Here is a 14,256-nt window from a genome sequence, read left to right as displayed (position 1 = left end):
CACCATAAATTCATAGCCCCTGTGAAAAACCCATAAGATCTATGTTAAAAATTCCCCAATTTTACGTTTCTTCCCAGTAATGTTTGCCTCAATCTTACTCGACATCTAACTTGGCTTTGTCTCATTTTCTTCCTATTGACATTTGATGTGACTAAATGAGTTCTAAGTGGCACAAAAGACAAATGGTTCGCAACAGGAGTAACACCAGAGTTAAGGATATATTTTAGGCCATTGTGGAGAGAGGAGATGTGCGAGAGGAAATACTAACGTAAATCATGATCGATGATGCCAAAACAACTTGCAACATTTAGCTTCACCACGCTATTATGATACAACTACTTCTAGGTTGCAGCAGTACCGAAAAAACGAGACAGTCGATACGAAGTGTTCTGGATTGAGCCAATGTGTGAAGAAGGGGTCTAGCCACCACCTTTTCTTCTGCCACCTATAACTCAAGTCTCGTCTTTTTGCATGTATTTCTGATGTACTGTATTCAGCAACAATATCAACCATCAATATATAATACTGCGTCTCAAAGAATATGCTGGGTCACAATTTTGGAAACATCGCCCTTTTCTGGCTAGTGAATTCTTATTGGCTGGCGACTTGTTAAGTCACCCAATAGCAAGTGCAGCCACCACACCAAACTAATACACACAAAACAAGCTCACCAACTGGATGTGAGGAGAGAGGAGTGGCCCTTCAACGACTGGAGTGCAGGTAGGGGGTGAAAACCACTTTGTGAAGTGCTGAAAATATACTTTTTGTGCAGGTGGTGTGCTATGACAGAGATGTCGCACAGAACTAGAACAAGGGTTTTGCGATAGCATATTTTGAAGATTTTCGTGTTCAAAAGTGACACGATACACTTGCAACAAATACATAGACAACTCAGATATATGGCTGATATATATACCACACGTACACACTACACACCACAGATTGTAAAGATTGGCAGCAGTGATAGAGGGCATGAAGCGAAACTGAAGCACCTAAGTTTTCTTTCAAATTTACATTTTATACATTGTACAGAAATTCACTGTACCGACTTCTAATAAGCTTCTAATGTCAACTGGGGAAGTAAACTCATTTTTTCACATCCCTGTTTCTCTCATAAAGCCCAAAATAACACTTTAACAGTTGTGAGCATAAGAAGTGGGGCTCGTAAGGCAAGCATTAAACAATAACAGCAATGGTGACAAAATTTGTCACTAAGCAGATGTCTGCATTTATGATTATGGTTTAACAACTTCACTGCTGCAATGTTTTGGGTTTAAATAAACATGTTCATCAATTTTTGCTTTTTTTCTGGGAGAGCACAAAAGATGATCTTTCTAAAATGCGTGTTTTGAATGTATAATTTGTTATTGTAGCATGTCGGCAAATAGCTTGATTATCTTGTACCCAGACGCCAATTTCAATTTTTTGATGAGCTTTTACTTGCTGTTAGGCAAGTTTTTGAGGGGCATATATTACCTTAGCTGCACTTCATTTAATCAAATGAATTTCAGGGTTGGTTCTTCCTCACTTGCACACACACGCACACACGCACGCACGCACGCACGCACACCATGAAGACACAAGAACATTTAATACTGTGAGAAGTGTGCGAAAAACTTCCATTTAACTATGCATTCCACAACAACAGATCCATCATGAATAAGATTTATGGGGCACTTGACTAACTACTTAACTAGCAAATATGTAAACTCTTTGTGGCTCAAGAACACATTTTACCAAATTCAAAAAGAATTGTGGGATTTATGGATGACAATAAAAGGTGCAGCTATCACCACCACCACAGATGGTAAATACTGCAAAATTCTTTAGCAATATGTATACTTCGATAGAGGAATTACAGGCAACATGATTTTAAAGAACAGTAAAATACTATTAAATTAGCAACAAGCAACCATTCTGGACAGGACTACCAGGCTCTGCCACTTTCAACTGCTTGATTCTTATTATTTGTGAGTGCACAGTATGTTGTGCATAACCTTACCAAACTGCTACACAATGATGTAACTAAATTCTCAAATTTGCCAATATTTAATTTGTGAACCACAGTGGGGCACAGCATGTATGTTCCAAAGCAAATCACAGGGGTACATTTTGAAGGAGGAATATTAGTGTTCACCATCCACTAATGATTAGTTATTTAGAGAGCACACTTGTTCTGAACAATGACAGAAGCACCTCTAAAACAGCCTCTATTTGGAAATTGGGGAAACAACTGGGTACACTAACTAATATTTTATACACAACCCATTATTAAAAAAACTCATTGTGCAAGAAAAGTTGTTAGAAGAATGAGCAATAGCAATTTATGAAATTTTACCTTAAGCATGATCGCATTCTCAGTACAGAGATCATCTGAAGGCAATGCATTAGCCTGCCAACGAAGCCTCTCATCTGGATTTGACAGATACTCAGTCCGTGCGATGTCTGGCCGGAACTGCAAGCCTGCTTGCTGCAGGTGCTGACACCATGTCGCAAACAAGTTCTGGCGATACTGTACAACAAACATATCAGTTTTTAATTAAAGTTGGTAATAACTAGGTCCACCACAAAGTTACAAGTCTTGGTATAAAAAATATTCACAATTTGTTCGGAACTAAATGAACATTATTGATAAACAATGTACTGGTGTAAATAAAGGAAACCTATTTTTTTCCACCAGGAGAAACTGATTTACAAACCAAGTTGTTACAAAATTCAATAAACTTAGAAACTAGTTACACTACGAAATCCATCTCTAGAAAGTAATACGATTGTTTGAATAGCAAAATGGCCCGCTGGGAAAATAAATCCTGCTAAAAAGGTATTGAGCAACTACAACATTTTTATAATTAATCTATTAAAGAGTTGTTTGCACCATTTCAAGGTTAACATATCTCCAAATACTAGCTGGCTACTTGTGTTCATTGTAGGCAGGTATCACCACAAATGTTTTATGCTCTTCACTCCTATGAGAACTGCCTATCATGACAACTTAAGATATCCTTACAGCTCTGAATTATAATCCTCTTGTGAATCTGGGTGTTGTCCAAGATAAATATTGCCACAAGTGAGAACATCTGCATATTGTCAGTAATGGTGGACTGAAGTTTGTCTCTTGTGTTTGCTACATCAGTACATGTAAAAAGTCACTGTTGTGCTAAAAGTCACTCTAAACATTCTCCATGAGGTAAGTGGACACAACACAATCCTGCTCACCTTATTTGCAGGGCATCACACATCACTTCCAAGTAAGGGTACCCCTGAACGATTCAGTTCTTTGGATGTTGTGCACCTATTTCTTTGAGCTCTTTCATACACACCTGGGGACTATTCTTATGTTTACCACCCCACGGCACTTTACATACACTGGAACATTTATTACAGCTTACAGGCCAACCAAGGATACTAGTCTTCTCTCTGTTCAGTATCACCTGTCTGCACAACTGCAATTCATTGAACAAATGTTGTGTGCTACTTGTTTTCATTGCTTTGAATCATCCATTAATATACATTTGTTCAATACATTAGAACAAAACACCTACGGCATTCATCATTTCATTACAAAAAATTAGAATCTAGATTGAAAAGGCTAACAAAAATCCTTTTTGTTATACGCATTGACTTCTTGCCCTTAATTGTTAACGAACATCACACACATTTATGAAGTATCATATCATTTTCCAGAGTGCAAGCATAACAATAAACATTATTTGCAAAATAAATAAATACAGAATTTTTTTTTTTTTTTTTTACAAAGTTGGTCTTGTTAACCTAAGTTTCCATATGTGAGGTTTGAAGAAAGGGAAATGTTAGATGAAGTCTCTAAACTGACAGGTAAAAGCAACAAAAGGGCAAGTGTCAGGTACTAAAAGCTTGATAATGAGTTTTCATATCTAACAGTTGTATCCAATAATTTAATTTCTTAGAATTCTCTTATGAGTGTATACACTATTGTTTGTTTCAGCTAGGAATTTTACTTCACAAGGTTAAGAACTGGCCAGTCACTTTTGTCTCCTTTTAATTTTAAACAAATCTGGGATCATCATCATCATCATCATCGAGATAATGGTAGCATATATGTGAGGAAGATCCATAGAAAGAGACTAAAAAGAAAGTGTATGTGGTAGAGAACAAAGCACTGAAAATAATGCTTATAGAAGGAAAAGAAAGATTACAATTTAACGTTCCATCATTACAATTTAACGTTCCATCAACAGCACAGTCACTGGAGACAAGAGTACGAGATTGAGTTACAAAATAATAGGAAAGGAAACTGGCTATGCCCTTTTCAAAGGAATGATCCTGGCATTTGCCTGGAGTGATTTGGGGATCATGGAAAACCTAAGTCTGGATGGCCAGATGAGGATTTGAACAATCATCCTCCCAAATGTGAATTCAGTATGGTAACCACTGCACCATCTCACTCGGTAATATACATATAGAACGGATAGGAGATGTGGGAAGGAAGGATTTTTTTTTTTTTTTTTTTTTTTTTTTTTTTTTTTTTTTTTTTTTTTTTGGGGGGGGGGGGGGGGGGGGGGTTGTATTCCACTCAGCACTCGAGAATCTTCTGTTCACCGTTTTGTTGGCCTTGTACTACTAATGAAGAAGACTGCTTTAATGAGACACTACTGCTTAATGTAACACAGTAAGCAGCACATTGACTGCATCTGCAGGATGCAAGTAGATACAAGAAATTCTACTATGGTAATATGCTCAGTGTTACTTCTGCCAAATAGTATGTAATTATGTACTATACTACATTCACAATTAAGAATTGAACTATCTATTATAAAAGTATTTTACAGACAGTACTCACATGCTGGTCAAAGTAGCCGGCGTATGCCAAAAATGCTGATGAAAGGAGAACATCTCCAATAATGGTAGACATTTGTGATCTGAAAGTTTCACTGGTAGCTTCCCAACGTTCTCTCTCAATGGCAAGTGATTTTAGCAAAGCAATTGATCGATCAACCTGTTGATAGTTACATTTGTCAAATTTACTCTCTATCAGCATGATACTTCAAAGCACTACTTACTTTAATCAAATACACCAGCACTTGGTTAATATACTTTACAGTACAATGGCCAAAGAGATTATCAGTATTACAAATTTTGTTCAAGCTCTCATACTGAAATATTTGATTTATTTTTGAAAGTAGAATCTTAGGTTGTAATTTAATTGGTTAGGTAAAAAAAATCATCTCACCAAGCAGCGACAGGAAATCCACATATGAAGGTCTCCAAATTTGCGAACTTCTGGAGCCAGTGGCTCCTCCTCCTCCTCCTCCTCCTCCTCCCCCCCCCTCCTCCTCCCCCCCCCCCTCCCCACACCCCCTCCTGGCAACAGGCTTGAAGAGGACGGAAGAGGGGTTAAGGAAAAGAATTGGTGGGGTTTAGGAGATGGGGAAAGTTCGGGGAAGTTGCCCAAGACACTGGACAGGATGACAGGAAAGTGTGTTTCCTTCTCATCCTGTCTCGTAAGTCTCCCTTGGCCAAGGGTCCTGGGTGACTTTCCCAAACTCTCTTCCATTTCCTATGCCTCGACAGTCATTTTCTTTTACACCCTTCCTTCCTCTTCAACCCTTCGGCCAGAAAGAGTCATTAGCTCCCAAAGCTCGCCCATCACTCACCTTCAGGAGACAAAATGTATAGCACCACTGGGTGCACATGTGAAGTAAAAGGTACACACCTAGCTTTTGGAATCAATAATTCCTTTGTCAGGGAGGACAGAGGGATATGCTGGGGAAAGTTAAAAAAAAAAAAGGAAGGGCAGGTCACTCAGTCCCTGGGACAAGATACACACCCCTGCAGTGATCGAACACACTCAGGTGCGAGCGTGTGAGAGAGAATGGTCCTTTTTTATTTTTTTCAACTTTCCCCCACCACAGCCCTCGCCCCTCAACTAAGGAACTATTACTTCCAAAAGCTATGTAGTGTGCTCCTTTTACTTTTATACATGTGCTATACATTTCGCCTCCTGACAGTAAGTATTGACTGGCAATTCACTCTCATAATTTATTAGTTCTCTCAACTGAATTTTCCTTTAATACAATATATCAAAACAGGAAAATCCAGGATGGAATGTAACAATTTGTGAAAAAGGACAGTTGTTACAATATATGGGAGACGCTGAGTCACACATAGGCACAACAAAAAGACTGTCAGAAAATGAGCTTTTGGCCTTCACACACACACACACACACACACACACACACACACTGCTGCAATCTCTGGCTGCTGAGGCCACGCTGCAAGCAACTGCGCATGATGGGATATGCAACTGGATGGTGGGGTAAGGAGGAGGCTGGGGCAAGATAGCAAGGCATGGGTGGGGGTCTGTAAAGTGCTGCTAGTGGGAACATACAGGGATGTGGTAAGAAGGGGTAGGACAGCTGGGTGCAATCAGGAGGTTAGACCGGGGGGGGGGGGGGGGGGGGGGGGGGGGGAGGAGCAGTAAAAAGACTGTGGGTGCCTTGCTGGAATAGAGGACTGTGTAGTGCTGGAATGCGAACAGAGAAGGGGCTAGAGGATAAGGATAAAGACTAACGAAGGTTGAGACCCGGAGGATTATGGGAACATATGCTATATTTGCAGGAAGAGTTGCCACTTACACAGTTCAGAAAAGCTGGTGTTTATGGGAAGGTTCCAGATGGCACAGGCTGTGAAGTAGTCACTGAAATGAAGAACATTCTGTTGGGCGGGCATGCTCAGCAATGGGACGGTCCAGCTATTTCTTGGCCATAGCTTGTCAGTCATCATTCATGCAGACAGACAACTTGTTATTTGTCATGCCCACATAGAATGTAACACAGTGGTTGCAGCTTAGTTTGTAAATCACATGACTAGTTTCATAGGTAGCCTTGCCTTTGATGGGATGGATGGTGATTGTGATCAGACTGAAGGAGGGGGAGTTGGGAGGATGTATGGAACAGATTGTGTGTCTAGGACTATTACAGGGATATAAGCCATGAGGCAAGTGGTTGGGAGCAGGAGTTATGTAGGGATGGATGAGGATATTGTGGAGGTTCAGTAAGTGGCAGAATATCATTGTGGGGAGGAGTGGGAAGGACATACCTTATTTCAGGGCATGACGAGAGGTAGTGAGAACCCTGATGGAGAATGTGATTCAATTGCTCCAGCCCTGGGTTGTGCCGAGTCATGAGGGGAACGATCCTTTGTGGCCAGAAGGTGGGACTTTGTGAGGTGCTGGGTGACTGGAGGGATAAGGCATGGGACACCTGTTTTTGTACAAGGTTGGGAAGGTAATTACTGTCTGTGTAGGATTCAGTGAGATCCTCAATGTATTTTGAAAGGGACTTCTCGTCACTACAGATGCAGTGGCCATGGGTGGCTAAGCTGAATGGAAGGGACTTCTTGGTATGGAATGGGTGGCAGCTGTCTAAGTGGAGGTATTCCTGGTGGTTGGTAGGTTTGTAATGGAGGGGCATACTGATGTAGCCGTCTTTAAGTTGGAGGCTAACATCGAGAAAGGTGGCTTGTTGGGTTGAGTAGGACCAGGTGAAGTGAAGGAGAGAGAAAGTGTTTAGGTCCTGGTGGATTGTGAGGATAAGGTGTCTTCACCCTTGAACTGGATCATGAAGACATCATCAATGAATCTAAACCAGGTGGGGGGTTTGGGATTCTGGACGTTTAGGAAGGATTCTTCTAGATAGCCCATGAATAGGATGGCATAGGACGGTGCCATGCGACTCCCCATAGTCATACCCCAGATTTGTTTGCAGGTAATGCCTTCAAATTGTGGTTGAGGATATAGTCGATCCTGGTGATTAGGAAGGAGACTAAGTCTGGAATCCATCAGGCATTGGGAATGGTTTTGTTCAACAGCAGTAAGGCCATGAAAATTAGGGATGTTAGTGTAAAGGGAGGTGGCATCAGTAGTGGCAAGCAGGACACCATGTGGTAGAGGAATGATGGATTCCAAACCAACCATCAGTACAGGTGAGAACTCTCCCTGCAAGATATTATACATTCCCATAATCCTCCTGACCTCAGTCTTCGTTAGTCTTTATCCTTGCCCTCTAACCCCTTCCCTGTTCCCATTCCAGCACTACACAGTCCTCTATTCCACCAAGGCACCCACAGTCTTTTTGCCTCTCTCCTTTTCTGCAACCCCTCCCCCTTCCCCTTCCCCTTCCCCTCCCCCACCTTCCATCTAACCTCCCAACTGCACCTAGCTGTTCTACCCTCTCTCCACCTCGTCCCTACATGCTTCCACAAACAGCATGTTACCGTCCCCCACCACATGCCCTGCTATCCTGCCCCAGCCTCCTCCCTGCCCCCACCACCCAGCTGCATCTCCCATCATGTGCAGCAGCTCTCTGTGTGGTCTCATCAGCCAGAGAATGCAGTCATGTGCGCGCGAGTTGCATTTGCACACGTATGTTCTACCTCTGATGAAGGCCTTGTTGGCCAAAAGCTCATTTTCTGACAGTCTTTTTGTTGTGTCTTTCTGCAACTCAGCATCTTCGCTATATGGTGAGTAACAACTACCCTTTTCATAATATTGTTGCAATATATCACAATACTAATTAATAATACTGCAACAGTAATATATATGTTGTACAAGTGTGAATTTTGTTGAAAACTATTCAATTGAAATAGTCTCATTTATCCCCTACGAGTCTGCAGTACAAGTGGACATCTGAGGTGAGTCATTATTTCCTTTGGTCTAATACATACAAACAAACAAAATTCTGCAGCAAATACAACAATAACACATAGTCTGAAGTGTTACCATATTAACAAACTGATTCTCTCATACAAATTTTGAAACCTAAAGTTTGGCTATACACCACACACTGGTGTTAGGACATTTAAACTGTAAGCAAGCATTCCATTAACATATTAAAAGTTACCTTGGCTTGCACATTCTCCAAGTCGGCTTTTATGGCCTGGGCCTGAGATATCAGCTGTGCATACTCCTCTTTATATGAAGCAATGCTCTGCTCTAACTGTGCTATCAGCTGTGTCACTTCATCTCCTTTCTTCTTGTTCTCATCTGCTTGTTTCTCCAGAGATGAAAGTTCTTCTCTCAGTGGTTCAACTCTCTTCAGCATATCTGCATAATTAATCTGAAATACAAATGAAACTTAATTTTTCTGGTCTGCATTTTGATCAATTCTGCAGTAAATCAGCAAGCAAATTAGAAAATTTGCACTTCTTTTGTGAGTCATTTGTACACACCTGCGCAATGGCCCATTTAACCATAGGACCACATGCCATACTGGCACGATTAACTTTTTCAAAATTGTAATCAGGATTGCTCAAGTATTTTGCTTTCATCTTCTCCCTTACATCATCACTGTGAACATGCAATTTATTATTAATATGTACAGAACTTTCAAGTATTAAGTTATTTTATATTATAGTTCTAAACACTTATTAATATCAGCTTTTAATCAAAGCAACTTTCACTGTATGTAATCGCATTCTAATTTTGGAGACAACAGGTAGGAATTTATACTAGCATCACATTTATCACGAATACACTCCAATCAATCTCTCACACACACACACACACACACACACACACACACACACACACACACACACACACACACACACACACACGAATAAAAATGACCCACATATTTCTCATTAATATCTTCATCCCAATCTAAATTTCAATAAAAATTAAACAGGGTTCATGTTTTTAATCTGGAATTTTCACGTTTCGCAGTACGAGGCAACATGAGCGGAATGAAATTTCATTTGCTACAAATGTACAGCAAAAATGTGTGTTTCATAAGCAAGAATTATCCGCAAAGCTTTCCTGATTAAGTATCTATTCTTTGGCATAGTTACGTACCGAATTTCATACTTTTGAACTTTTAAGATTTCTTTGAAGGTGTTAAGCATTTTATTTGGTGGGGGAATAGTGCACATGTGTAATTGCCCAGTACTACAATCTATACAACCAGAACTTGAAAGATTCAATTAATTATTCCGGTCTGAAAAATTAATATTTAGCAATCAACGTTAATCATATTTTGGGGATGTATAGGAGTTTATCTGAAGGATCAATGGTGGTGGTGGTGGTTGTAACTAAACTTTCACTGCTTCATCTCGTGTAGAGAGAAAACTATTTACCATATGTGTACTCAACTCTATAGGAATGATGTCCAGACTGTGCACTGTGTCATGACTTTTCATTAGGCACCAGTACTTTTATGGAGATGTAGGGCTGAAAGAAAATCATCAGCATGCAGTCAGTCAACACGGGCCTGAACAAGGTGAATAGGACTTCACATGTAAAGATGTTTTATCAAAACAACAGCAGTTTCGCTGCTGCTCTTAATGAGTACCAAAGCATTAAAGGAATCTGAGAGATCCTCTTTCCCCACCACAGTGTTGAAGAATGTGATTCAGAAGTTCTAATTAACTGGTGATTTGGGAATTGCTCCCAGGAGAGGCTGACAGCCAATTGTGCCACAAATTGTTGAAGTTACTGTTACCAAGGCTGAAATGCTGGATGCAATGTGCGATATTCAAGCACTGCTTGAGCTATGTCATGACAGCTGAACATTCCATGGCCCACCATTCGAATAGTGCTGCAAACAACTGTGAAATAGAATCACTAGTGTGGTTCCACGTTGTTATGGATGCAGATGGTTATCACACTGAGCAATGTTTGTAACTCTGAACATAAACATGGTAGGCAATTAACAAGTGTTACACTCTCTTATGAAAATTAAAATGTGCTTTTTGTGACAGTTTCATCATTATTTCTCTTCCATAAATTCTTACAAATATTTCAATGAAGTTTCATTGTCCTATGATCATCTTTTTTCGCGGAGATCCTCTTAAGCAGCCGAAGTTCATATATAACCTTCCCATAATTTAATTAGGGAACAGACAATTCAATAAAAGTAATCAACATCAGGAATTGGTGCAATAGAGGAAGCAAATGAGAAGACTGCGTAATATAGACAAGAGTTTAAAATCTTAATTTATGTTTGTATCACGTGTCTGCCTCTGTTGAAAAAGAAAGCACAAAATTACTTCCCAATGTGACTTTACATAATGTTTAGTATTTGTTTATGAGGGTATATTACTGTGACCGGACAACTTTATCAAACACACATTATTCTTTCTCAAATGCCATACAGTGAAGGACTACAATTATCTACAGTCATTTAACAACACATAAAAATTAATATTAGTATCAGTTTCCAATAATTACAACTACAGTGCTCCAAATAGAAAATAAAAATTAATGTAATAAAGACAAAGTTTTGAAAATAATTCCTCCTCTTCATGAGACTAGTATAAATGTATCACCTACATCATATCTTAGGTAGTACATCTGTGTGCGATACGGTCAGTATTTTAATTATGTGGGGAAGTTGCTTGACAAACTACAAGCCATACAAAAATTGGCTGATAACCAAATAGATTACAGTTTGTATACATGAGGATCAATGATTGTGACATCAAGTTAATTTAATGTATTTTCCCATTGCATAATAAATATCAAAATGGTACTCAAACTTTCATTGCATTGACCTGTGCCTGAAACTGTAACACTGAAAATTAAGCTACAATTCACTACTGAAGCAGTTTTCTGAGAAACACAACCTTGTGTTATATGTCCGGACCGCGGACTGTAGGGAACTATGATTTGCGAGCCACATAACTGTGAACTAGCAGGACTACAGTCTGCTGCCATGTTATTACCTCAAATTTTAATCCATTATCATCAATAAATTCAATACAGTGACTAACCCAATTATTTTGTTTAAAGTAATGATTCACTAAGAGTTTCACTTTTAAAGTTTGTACACGAATTAATTCCCAAACTTTGTCAGCTGTCACATATGATAACAGTACAACAAAAATAAAACTCTTACAACTCTAACACAAATTACATTGCATTATGCAATGCCAAAGAAAAAGAAAACACACATTCCTGTAAGTTACTTAAACAATAAAAATTATTTGAAAATAAAAGCTATAAAACAAGCATGAGAACATGCAAAGTCACAACTATGTGTGAAACTTTCACCAGCCCTCAAATGTACAGCATTTTAGAGAAATTACACGATTTGTACAGTGTTGGCACAACAAGTAAATAATGGGTCCTTACTCACCATATATTTATAATTATGGTATTTATGTATTAATTGTTAATCTTTTTGTTAAATCACTTTCAGCCAAATTTGTTTTGTGTTATAAAGGGTGGTCAAAAACAGTTTGAAAATCTTGTAAGGAAGTTGCAGTGGAGGTTGTGATGAGAAATAATTGTTAATGAAATTTTGTGTGGTTTCTGCCACTTCAGAGTTATTTGGGATTGAAGTTAGCCAATCAGGCAGTCAGTTGTACAAATTCAAGCAGCTTGCAAGAGGCAGTGTCACTAAATGTTTTCTTCATTTGGTTTCTTAAAAACCAATAAATGTAGCTTTTGCTACTGTAGCTTAAATTTATCACTTTTGAAAAATGCACATTTTAATAGTAATGTGCTCTTCAAGTAGTAGCTAATGGACCCATAGATGTCTGCAGATTACGGCATCTTAATACATACAAGTGCTGGAATTTGTGCGAGCAATGACCTGATTGGCTAACTTCAATGCTAAATATCTCTGAAATGGTGCAACATTCCAAATTTTTTTTCCTACACCATAACTTCCCCAGCAACACCTTTACAAGCTTTCAGACTGTTTCTGAGCACCCTGCATATCTGGCAAGTAAAGCTCCTCCTATTTACAATCTTCAAGGCCCCCAAAATTACTAAACGAAAGTTAGTAAGCCACAGCTGGTAGCTGTACCAAGGTACAAACTTGCAAAACTTTTGAATGAATATTGTCTAGTGGTTCATGGTAAGACATAAGGAAACATACAAATGATGTACATATTTACAAACTTACGTTACTTATTCAAGTGCCCTTTAACATAAAATTATACTTCCTACACCAAGAAATTCCAAACAATGGAAAACTTTATTGGACACCAAGATGATAATTCGTGACAGCTCACTGAAGTTTCACATTGTAAATGAAATTCACAATGCATGTGATTGTTAACAAGAAACATTGCAAACTTAAGAGTTGGAAAATGGAAGTAATTAATGTAACAACTCATAAAACACAGTACTTGGTATTTTAAAGTTTGGTTAACATGTAACTATTGAACAACAGAGCAGCTCACACATGAAGTGTTACACAAATACTGCCAAAGACTTTCTTGCCATTCCAGACATTAACAGCATTGCAACGAGTGTTGAAAGCCATATTCACATCTTGCAAAAAGTTTATCATATATGAAACAAATGGTTGATTTTTGGGGTATGGTGATCATTCTAATTTTTTACAGCTGCTCTCATAATCCGCTATCATTAAACAGGTTCAGCAGATTTTGACATCGTAAGTGTCACGTTGCTTAAGTGATACATGTCATTTTTTTTTTTTTAATTTTCATCAATTACAAAATAAAATGGATACTACTGAACTGCTAATAGTTTCCTCTGCCCATTTTATGTACAAAACTACAAGTGTCTGTAGCTGGATTGCAATGAAATATTGTTAGTTTCAAACTGCATATCTGTTTATTGCATTTTGTGTCTTCTGCCAAGAAATATCAAACATGTCAAGGACAACTAATTGTTAAAAAGCCAAGAAATTCCATTGCTTTTCTTGAAATAACACTATGCGGTTCACCAAGTCCATAAATATGAAATTTTCAACCGTTCAGTTTCTTCACAGTTTCTGCACTTTTCTTTGCTCTATTACCTCCATGCATCATGTTAGTGCTCTGAAATTTGATTATGTCTCTTTAGAGTCTTCCATTATCTTGAATTGAGGGTGAGGTTTTAGTTCCTCCATCAGCTGTAATGACATGGAGTGATCTACGATCATAGGATATGTGATCAACATGTCACCAATCCCTTGCCAATAGATGAATCCTAGTGACATCACTGCTTCCTTATTCAAGCAGTTCCTCATAGAGAGTGTGTGTGTGTGTGTGTGTTTCAATCCAATGGGTGCCCAACGGCGAGGTCCTCAGGGCCCTTACACTTACGAAAACAAACAAATGTGGATGATGAACTAAAAGTGTTGTACACACATGCACTCAAAATGATCACACAGTCACTCTGCATCACACGCACTAAAACCAATTAGGAGGGAAGAGAGGTAATCAAGAAATTAAAACACAGAGAAAACAAAACACAGAAGAACTAAAAGGAAAGCACAGGGAAATGTGACTGGCTGACCACTTACAAAAAACTAGGGTGAGCCA

General features: G+C 38.8%; 1 protein-coding gene across 3 annotated transcripts in view; it reads right to left on the bottom strand.

The window, feature by feature from the left end:
* Positions 1 to 14,256, bottom strand: part of LOC124787868 (dynein heavy chain, cytoplasmic) — a 233,671-nt gene that overhangs the window by 42,704 nt on the left and 176,711 nt on the right. For all 3 annotated transcript variants that reach the window (XM_047254836.1, XM_047254837.1, XM_047254838.1), the window contains 4 exons: positions 9,208 to 9,325; positions 8,880 to 9,095; positions 4,820 to 4,975; positions 2,339 to 2,512 (listed from right to left, as the gene is read on the bottom strand). In XM_047254836.1, coding sequence (XP_047110792.1) covers positions 2,339 to 2,512; positions 4,820 to 4,975; positions 8,880 to 9,095; positions 9,208 to 9,325 — 664 coding nt within the window. The remainder of the gene's footprint in view (positions 1 to 2,338; positions 2,513 to 4,819; positions 4,976 to 8,879; positions 9,096 to 9,207; positions 9,326 to 14,256) is intronic.

Source organism: Schistocerca piceifrons, chromosome 3 (assembly GCF_021461385.2).
Source record: "Schistocerca piceifrons isolate TAMUIC-IGC-003096 chromosome 3, iqSchPice1.1, whole genome shotgun sequence".
NCBI classification, from domain to species: domain Eukaryota; kingdom Metazoa; phylum Arthropoda; class Insecta; order Orthoptera; family Acrididae; genus Schistocerca; species Schistocerca piceifrons.
The sequence above is the reverse complement of the archived record's forward strand: the minus strand, read 5'-3'. Positions and strand labels throughout refer to the sequence as shown.